This window comes from Manduca sexta, chromosome 11 (genome assembly GCF_014839805.1).
Source record: "Manduca sexta isolate Smith_Timp_Sample1 chromosome 11, JHU_Msex_v1.0, whole genome shotgun sequence".
NCBI lineage: Eukaryota > Metazoa > Arthropoda > Insecta > Lepidoptera > Sphingidae > Manduca > Manduca sexta.
In genome coordinates, this window is record NC_051125.1 from 4,658,076 (window position 1) to 4,668,209 (window position 10,134).

The following is a 10,134-nucleotide window of genomic DNA, read 5'->3' on the forward strand; positions in this document are numbered from 1 at the left end:
AAATATTTTCTAAGGGAATTAAATTGAGAACTATATTTAGGGATGAAAGATTAATTATATAAGAAAATACTTAGGAAAACTTATTTTTAAATCCAATTATGTTTTGAGGATAGTTTTGTATAAGATGATTCTTTTAGTCAAATATTTAATAAGAAAAGGTAATTTGAACACCCGTTTCTATATCATAAAATAGCTGGGGATCTACTAATATGGCACGACCAGCGATCCATGACGAAACTTCGTGGTTCAAAGAGCGACCAAAAGATAACCAACTGACCGATCCAACTGTTGCTAATTCGCATGCGAGTGTATATTAATTAGGGATTTTTGTGACGTTACTTTTAGAAAGGTAATTTTTTTAAGTCTATGTTTATAATACAATATTTGATAGACCTCAAAACTCGGTTCTGCAATAGATCTAACTAGAACAAGCTAGCCCAAATTATATTCGAATTCTATAAATAGATTTTAAATAGAGCACATAGCATCAGCATACAGTCATTAGCAAAAAAAATAATTACATACAGTCACATTGTAGTTCTCAATGGAATAATTTGAATGCACCATATCAATAATATTTAATAACGTGTCACAAAAATGTCAATCAGATTGACATACATGAATGTATTTATAACATTTTTTTTATCTTTATAAAATTATTTTTGTAATTTTCCGTTTATAATGGCACAATCAAAGCCTAGTAAACCTCTCGTTCTAAATGAGCTCTTAATAAAGAATGTAAACACTTGGGGTAACGTGCAGTATAATATCCCTCTGCGACTTTCTAACAATGAGACCAGATCTGCAACAAGCGTGGGTTTACGACATATACCAGCGATACCACATAGCTTGGACTGTGTAAATATTTTAATATTATGTTTATACCAGTAGTTCGCTTCAGAAGATCGAAAAGCGGTCAGTTGTTATAACCAATGCAAGTTATCTATTTGGGACGAGTTTAGTAAATTGGATGGTCTTTTTATCTAGACGATTTCTATCTTTGTCAAGATTGGTGTTTGTTCTATTATAGTTTCATTATCTGCCCAATCATACATTGTGTAAATATAATTTATCGCTTTATCAATATTTACCTTATTTTCTTATTCCAATATTTAGTTATTACATTCAAGATTCTGTAAGACAGGAAATAGTAACTTTCAGCCTCATTCTCGATTAGATATTCTTATCATCTACGTTCTCTTCTATCAGAAAATCGAAGATCCACTTCCAGAAAGAGTCACGGGACGAGACATGGTTGTAGAGAAGGAAACATACAAGACGACCACTGGAGCGTATTGTGTGAAGCCCAACCCTAACAAGGCTATGGAGAGAGCAGACTGCTCTATCAATTGCAGAAGGGTCATATTTATGACAGGAGTGGAAAAGAGGGTTAGAATTGATCACAATAAAACGGCTAATTAATTGTTTATAATTAATGCTGTGTTGAAATTACCACAAGAATAAATACTTAAGCTACGACTTTTATTCACGAAGATGTAGTTAGAAGGCATACAACTTTTAGAGATACATGACGCCGAGGATATAGGATTCCTCAATTCTTGTCCACTTACTTTTTTTTCAAATTGGAAATCTTCTTCTTCTTCTTCTTCTATACTTATAATAAATCTGTAGAGAGGTCAATTCTGTACATGAAATATATTTCCAAAATAACTATCAGGGGGTGATTAGGGATCGATACTGATGCCAAAAATGCAATTAGTAAAATTTTTGTCTGTCTGTCTGTCTGTCTGTCTATATAACCGTTATAGAAACAAAAACTACTCGACGGATTTCAACGAAACTTGGTACAATTATTTGTCATACTCCTGCGCTGGTTATAGTATACTTTTCATCACGCTACAATTAATAGGAGCAGAGCAGTGAAGGGAAATGTTGGGAAAACGGGAGAAGTTACTCCATTTTTTAAGCTTCCGTCGCGTGTGCAACCTTAATTGTTAAAGCTACGCAGATATCATGTATGACGGAAATGTTCTCCTTAAAATTATGTAAAATATATCCCACGACAGCATATGTCTATCTTTTATGGTTGACTCACAATAACACATGTAACTCCCGATAGCTTAGCAGTTCGAAGCATTCTCATTATATTTGTCTACTCTTACGTTTATAACACTCTCAGTCATCCCTAATTAAAAAAGTTAACATTATTAAATATTTCATAAAAAAGAATCATAGAAATCGGTATAGAAACACCAAAGTTATACATGAAATACGCTAATAATAAGCCATCATGCGTGAATACTGAATCATGCTATAAGATTCTTTCGATTTCACCAGGATCCCATCATCAGACCCTGACCGGACAATCGGACCACCTGCATACCACCATACGTTAAAAAAACATCCCGACAAATTGAGCACCCCCTCCATTTTTGAAGTCCGAAATCCACGCGGGCGAAGCTGCGAGCGGAAGCTAGTAATAAATAAAAAAAAGAGTCGTTGCAAAAGACTCTGAAAATAAGAGTCCTATTACGATACATTTGTTATCTCTTTATATTATTAATGGTAGAGAGAAATTGCGTGACAGTTTTTTGTTGATATTCCATATTTCAGTTGCAAGGAAAGAGTATAACGCAACCAACAATAATATCTGAAATGAAAGACAACTACAGAGGGGTCGCGAGATCACCTTTAGTTCCACCTGAAATTATAGTCAGACCACCGGATCCAGAATATATTTTTGATGTAAGTTATAATTTTTTTTCCCTACAAATTATAAGATCCTCATCCAATATTTAAACAGTATTAAAGTTACAAATTATTAAGAAACAATAAGAATATACCACCAATGTATAATCATGTAGTATTTAAATTAGAAGAACTTATATTTTAGGTAATTATTGCATGATGATATCAGGTTGTAGCCTCAGGAAGAAACGAAGCACCGGTGATATCAGAAAGTGCAGGTGGTTTTCGAAGACTATTGGATCCATACGTAACCACAACTAGAAGTGTTCACAAACCCTTCTCAGTAGAAGACCAGTATGGTATAGGAGCTAAGGACCAGATAACCTTTTACTCAGAATTTAATACACCGAAGGTATGAAGAACAAAGCTTTAGAATTCAAACAATTATAAAAATAATTGTTTTGGATAGATATTTTTTTTCTGTATAAAGGTGAGAGGCTTCGGTCCACGGCACAAAGAGATCTGGATGCCCTTGACGTCTAAAGCCCATAGAAATGTCTACGACAGAATTCACGTTAAGAAAGAATGCAAGGAAGTTGCCGCCTGCCACAATCCAGTTGATAATATCAAAGGGTAACGTTTAATTAAACTAGTTATAATCCAATCTTATTAATTATTTTCATACGTAATAAAAAGTATTATTCCGAATAATTTAGCTACATTTGTCTTTAATTAGTGTTAAATTTTATTATACAGGGTATTTACATCAGAAACCAAACTGAAGTATAAGATTCCCTTCGCGGCATCATCACTAGCGTCGTGGTCTCACGGAGAAACGTTCGACCTGGCACCATTCCCGCCGAATCCATTCCAGACTAACATCGCTCCATTCATGTACTGCAGTGACTACTGCCACATCGCCCAAGGAACCCCACCATCCACTGTCATTGATCAACTAAACCATAAAATGCCAGCGCATAAACCATGCGTGCAAAGATATGTAGTGTCTAGAGATTATGAGCCTTAAGTTTTGGAAATAAAAGTTGTTATAAGTTAATCTACTTTATTGTAACAAAATAGTGCAGGGTCCGGCACTTCTGGCTTGTTTGATTCGATCGTGGGTATCGAAAGGTGGGGTAGGTGTTGCATTATCTGTAAATAAATTAGGATCTTAGACATATCAGCAAAATTAGCGGCCGTTTTCAATAAACGATACCAATCTCAATGTTCAATTCGATTTCGAGAATGAATCAAAAAGGCTTTTCTAAGCGTATCAAAAAAAAATATTTTGTTTTGATAGGTCCATTTTCGCGATAAATCGAAAAAGCTGTTGAAATAGCTGTATATCATTTACACTTATTGGTGCCTTTCAATAAACGATTCTAATCGCGCTTTGCGATCCATCGCGAAAATAAATCAATTAGAAATGTTTTGACATCCTTATTAATAACTTAATTTGTTTGTTTCGTTCGTGACGTCGGATCAACGATTAGGATTGGGCTGCTTTATTGAAGGTAACTTAAGATCAAAATCATGACCAGAAAGCATTACTTGACTATTTAATAAGTAGAATAATAATAAGCACCTTTCTTGCTATCTCAACGATCAGGAGTCGTAACGGCCTCATAATAGCGGATAAAGCTATCAAGCGAATTTCACAATTGCGACGTAGAATCCTTCAATTGAATATTCTGAAAAGGAATATCGATACATAATGATTATATAATTATTATGACCACTATTTTTTAGAAAAATAAATGTACCCCTGGTCGTTTCACAAAGCAGCCTCTGCAGCCTGGCGTAGAGCATTCACATTCGTCAGCTTTAATCTAGAATTAAAACAATTTTTTTACTAAGTATTCCGTAAAAAATATATACTTTTTTATTCCCACTAATAATAGTAAAATAAATCATACCAATAATTTTTCTTCTTTTTCCTTATTTCCAATAAAATTTTGAACGGGAGAAATAACTTCGTCCTGAAAAGAAAAATGTATGCATAGTTATATTCAATAAAGAATTTTATAATTTTTATTCTATAACTTTCTACTTGCCTCTTTGCACGAGCAGGATTCGCAGCTAGATTTATTCGTCGGCACAGCCATTATAAGTTTTAATGTTTACCAAATCTACTTTCGAATTCTTTTTTGAACGACGCATTGTTCTGAAATATATATTTGTTTTATTAAATTTCATAAAACTGTTAAATTCTTTACCAAAACTAAAGAACAGTACTTACGCCTAAGCATGACAGATTAGAACATTTAGTTTTCTTAGACGGGTCTTCACATTTCCCAATCTGTAAATAGAGAAAGAAAACAATATAATTCTTTATCAGATAAAAAACCTCTGTTGTTAATTTTGCATTATCAACTATCATAGAAAAGAAAAAATAAGTAAAAATATGTTAGAACAATAATTTGGACTAGAAAATCTCACCCTAGGACAAGATTCTTCTGGAGGTATACAAGAGCGTGGTATTCTTGCTGGTGGGCATGGAGGGTTGTGGAAACATCGAGCCGGGGTGCTGCAGGGGGCGCTGGGGCGTGCAGGCCAGAAGCACGGCATTAGATATGGAAAGCAGGAGGAGGGCGGAATGCATTGCGGCAAATGGTGACACGATCTAGCTGCTAAAGGCTGCATAAATGGGAAATGAATTAGATGGGTATGAGTTATGGTTTTTATGTTATATTATCAAAGTAAAAATTATACTCAGATGTCATAAAATAATATATTTATATGGACTTTGCTACTATTTACATGCCTGTTTTACCTTGCCGGGATAAAGATTTGAGTTTTTTTAAAATACGTATGCATGGTCAGCGGCCACAAAGTGGCTAAATAAATTCGAAGCTTCAAATCGCCTTTACGAAAATAAAATAAAAGGGATTTCCTTTACATCACACATAAAAAAATATAGCCATATTTTTTTATGTGTGACGTAATTGAGCCCAATAGGGTACCAGACTCATTTTTGTTCTTAACAATTATCAAATATTTACATAATATAAATTATAACACAGAAGAAATTATTAAAATCCGGTGAAAAATCGGAAGGGGTAATTAACAAGAAACAGAAAAGAGACAAAATACCCACATGTGACGTCATCGGGGATTACTACGCGTGCAAAATAAAGAGATGAAGCGATATCCCCACATCACGCCCACTTCTGCGCATTACAATATTTTAAATATGAATTACTCGCTCATTTTGTAACCTATTTTTATGCTGTTTTCGCAGAAGTGCTCCTTTTTCGTATTAAAAGCCATTACATATAGAATAATGTACAAAATCAAGCATAGGCCGGTCCCCTATTAAACTTAATGTATATGGATGATTTCAAGTTTTGAATTTGTTTAGCTCTTATGTGGCTGACTGTACAAGTATGTATGTATGTTTGTTACCCTTTGAAGTACGCAACTGGAACGTGGTGTCAATTCTACTGGCGATGGTTCATATTTCGGTTTTTTATTGACGGAAACCTGTAAAGAAATAAAATGTCAAATGAAGTTATACTGAATCTAAAGAACTTTAACTCTAGATTACAAATCAATATCTCTTACTTTGAAACCGAAGCACGTAGCGCAGTCAATCATGCATTTGACAGGTGGGCATATCATCTGCAAAAAAAAACATCGCTTAAATTAACGTACGGCCAGAATTTTGTAGATTTCCATATTTTATCATTTCACTTAAAAACTCACTTTACAGCTGCATTTTCCTTTAGGACAGGATATGCACTGAAATTGTTTAAAAATAATTAAAATGTTATTAAGTTAAAGATTTAATGTTAATAAACAAATTAACTTACCAATGGTTGGCATGGAGGGTCCGGCTGTGTTTAAAACAAAATAAGAAATGATGTATGTTATCAATAATATTATGTACTTAATAGTTATATTGTATAAGTCTTACACAAGGAGGTCCGCATGGTCCTAAACAAGATGAACACGGACCTACGCAGCAACCGCGACATCCACCGCACTGGAAAAGAAAATATCTTTTCAAATAGTGCCTACACTTATTTATGGTATCATAAGTTTCATTTTTATATTAGTAATTTGGTAGTAGTAGTAAATCTATTAGAAATATCAATCGCACAAACCTTCAGTGATCCCGGTAAATCAGTGTTACTCTGTAATAAAACAAATCCATTAGGTTACGTTATTAATGAAATGAATACTTCAAAAACGTATCCAGGTATATAACTTCTTATTTCAATAAATTCGTAACTAACCTTGTGTTTACAACATCCCTTTTTACAGCATATTTGTACGATGGCGGTTTGGTGAAACACCGGTCTTTCGTCATCTTTTTTTACTCTTTTCAATTGTCTCGATCCAACAATGGTTATGTTAGATAGACCAAACATGTTATGTTCTTTGTCCAGTTGTATTATAGTTGACAGATATTTGTCCCCTAGACTGATGCGTTTGTTAAGATTTTCTTCAGATTCTCCGCTGAAGTTGGAACTAGTGTCTGAACAAGTCGGCGAGAGGGATGGCGAACTGAAAAAGATTTTCAAGTTTTCATTCTTGAAGCAAGTCTACTCAGGTAAAATAATAGTAACGTTTTTAACATGATAAAGGGACGAAAATATTTAAAATACTAAAACAAACCTTTTATCAACTTCTAATTAATTAAAATAAGCGCTTTCGCCTCCGCAACTTTGCACCAGTCAACGCATTTACTTTTCTGCAATGACGTCATTGTCTGTATATGAACTTGGTTATACTTTAAAAAATATTGTTGTCTACTGACCTAGAATCTGGGGCATTTTCTCGATCTTCTGTCAACCATTTCATTTTAGTCAGTTGTAAAATATTGGGATTTTCGTAAGCACCTGATTCGGCAGTTTCACTTAAGGTGGGATCACGGGTTTCACCTGAAGTTGTGGGAGGCTGTTGAAGAAATGGATATTATCTTACTATTTTAGTATTATCTAGGGGGATTATAGTTTAAGTTTCTAGGATTTAAAATTAAAGAGGAAGTGAATAAAGCGGGAAGCAGATATTGCGACTCTCTGTAAGAAAGTGCGCAAACGAGCTTAATTAAAATAGGCAGCTTTTAAAATAAGTACAACCCCTATGCTATTTATTGTATTAAATTTATAATTAGATATATAAACATGTCATGTAATAAAGTGAAGAAAGAAATAATAATGATATTTACATTAGGCGCAGAGGAATCAGAAGCCTTGGTGTCATTTACAACAATTAGATCTTTTTCAGATTTTTTGTGTCGCTCAATAAGTTCATGCAGAGCTTTGGATCTTTCTACCTGTATCGGTGGGTCTTCTTCATCTGCCTAAAAAATATTAATATCTATTACATTTTGACCATTCATTATATAAATTCGCTAATTTTAAAGACTTGGCAGCGTCCATTTGTATCTAGTATACTGTATTATCGATATACAAAGAGCTGACATTTTAAATTAATTTATGTTATGCTTTATATTACAAATAAATTTTATCAGATAATTAAAAATTCAGTTATTATCTACTTTGTATACTTAATACTTATACCTCTTCCAATTCATGGTCAATATGATGCAAGTTTGGTTTGTTGTGATTATATTCCTTCATGTTCTCACTCGGTTTAATATCGTTTACTAGGCACACATAAGTGAAGTAAACATTCTGTTCAGACGCACTGCTTGTGAGCTTCATGTTGCTATCCAGGGTTAAAATTGCTTGATGAGACTTGTGAATATCGGAAGAATATGCCATATTAATATGTTTTGCGCATGTCCTAAATTATTTCATAGTATTGATGGATAATAATTATAAAGTTTACGGTAAATTTGCATTCGAAAGATATTAATTATGCCATATTTATGTACTTTTTGATACTGAATTGACGGCGTTTCAAAAGTTTGATTGTTTTTCTTTTTCTGTCATTTAGAGTCTTTGTCATCAAAGAGTAATTATTATCAGTCTCTAATGTGGCTATTACAGCATTGGATTTTTAAAATCTACTTAATTATCTAAGTTATAGAGTTCTGTCGCAATTGTACACGACGCGACGTCGCTCTATGCATCTTTCATTCAATGCTCGAAAATAAGATTTATTTTAAAGTAGTTACGGGCTTTAAAACGTATACATCGTAAAACAATGATATACCGTCCCGTAAAAGGTCGACGTACAAAAAACACGGCAAATTCATAAAGTAGTTTGTTGTTTCATTATCAGATTAGGAAGTAATTTTTCACGTTTTGTTTGAAACAATGTGGATTTCACGGTTTGGACGGCGACCCCCGGATGTAGTCACCATGTAGTAAATGGATTATGGTGCCACCAGAGAATCGAAACCAAGAATTTTCCATATATAAACACTGATATAAATTGATAATCCCGAAAACAGGTTTTAAAATGTCTTATGTTGTTGAATGTATCGCATAAAGACCTGAATTTTGTATACAATTTTCGATCAATTCAATATCTAGATTAAAAAGATAGTTCTAGATTAAAAAATATTATGTCCGTTGAAGAAAATTATTTATTCTGACAAGGCCGCGAGAAAAACAAATATTTTTTTAAAAGTTTTAACGACAAAGTAAATTACACTGTAAACTACACATACAAATTTCTGACGTTTTTAAAAATAATACTAGAACAAAGAAACCGCATTTCACATAAAAACGCGTTATATTAATCAAAATAAGTCAGAGAAGCGCCAAGCGTTGACCGAGTGATGTGAATGACATCGGGGCCCATAAAAACTTACTACAAAGGAATAAAAACTGATTTTGCAAAGATTAGAGATACACGGTTGGTTCACGGCGAACGTTTTTGCACTTGACGGCTAGTTAATTGTTTACGAATGTACTAAAATAAATTATGCTTAGGTATTTCAGTGTAAGAAATGATTTATTAGTTACAAGTTAGTTTCTTTGGTTCCGCTTACTCTCGATTTTTAATTTTTAATTGATGTTTAAAAACAATGTTCTTTAATATGAAAGTTAAATTCTAATTTTTAGTCTTTACTACGGATTTTATACGTAACATATTTCTCTAAAAGCATAAACAAACCATATTTATAGAGCATTTAACATAATTTGGCTCTACTTTTAACACTTTCTCTTAACATAAATAGTTCTCATTTGATTCGCGACTGACGACTATGTACAATATATTGTGTATATACGAAAATAATTTTACAAATAGCAATTTTACACTCGTATGTACTAAAACAATGATGTGAGTTGTAAACGCCTGCATCAGTTCGAAGCAAGCGCTTGTAGCGGTGATTCACTTCGATACAGGGGCTGCAAACCTTTTGTACCGCACTACTAATAGGTACTACTCAATTTCAAACATATTCATATCAACAATGTGATGAGATATGTTGTAGACTTGTAGCTATATTTTTAAATTTGTTCATGACGTATGTATGATTATTAATAAATTATAGAGATCCACATTTGTAAAATGTTATTAATTTCTTTTAAGAATGACTCGATAATCGAAATATAATAAATA

General features: G+C 33.2%; 2 protein-coding genes across 2 annotated transcripts; one reads left to right on the forward strand and one right to left on the reverse strand.

Annotated features, from left to right (window-relative positions):
• The first annotated feature begins 574 nt into the window (after nucleotides 1-574).
• On the forward strand, nucleotides 575-3,706 carry LOC115443019. Its single transcript, XM_030168288.1, has 6 exons — nucleotides 575-858; nucleotides 1,210-1,389; nucleotides 2,575-2,706; nucleotides 2,879-3,061; nucleotides 3,140-3,282; nucleotides 3,406-3,706. Exons 1-6 carry the CDS (start codon nucleotides 682-684, stop codon nucleotides 3,674-3,676), a joined length of 1,086 nt encoding a protein of 361 aa, XP_030024148.1. The 5' UTR covers nucleotides 575-681; the 3' UTR covers nucleotides 3,677-3,706.
• LOC115443008 lies at nucleotides 3,699-8,549 on the reverse strand. The gene is made up of 17 exons (XM_030168278.2): nucleotides 8,178-8,549; nucleotides 7,823-7,957; nucleotides 7,412-7,551; nucleotides 6,888-7,158; nucleotides 6,756-6,785; nucleotides 6,566-6,634; nucleotides 6,462-6,485; nucleotides 6,355-6,390; nucleotides 6,214-6,270; nucleotides 6,055-6,132; nucleotides 5,089-5,286; nucleotides 4,889-4,948; nucleotides 4,704-4,813; nucleotides 4,566-4,628; nucleotides 4,413-4,478; nucleotides 4,235-4,340; nucleotides 3,699-3,801 (listed from the first exon to the last, which is right to left on the reverse strand). Exons 1-13 carry the CDS (start codon nucleotides 8,379-8,381, stop codon nucleotides 4,763-4,765), a joined length of 1,353 nt encoding a protein of 450 aa, XP_030024138.1. The 5' UTR covers nucleotides 8,382-8,549; the 3' UTR covers nucleotides 3,699-3,801; nucleotides 4,235-4,340; nucleotides 4,413-4,478; nucleotides 4,566-4,628; nucleotides 4,704-4,762.
• Nucleotides 8,550-10,134: the final 1,585 nt, after the last annotated feature.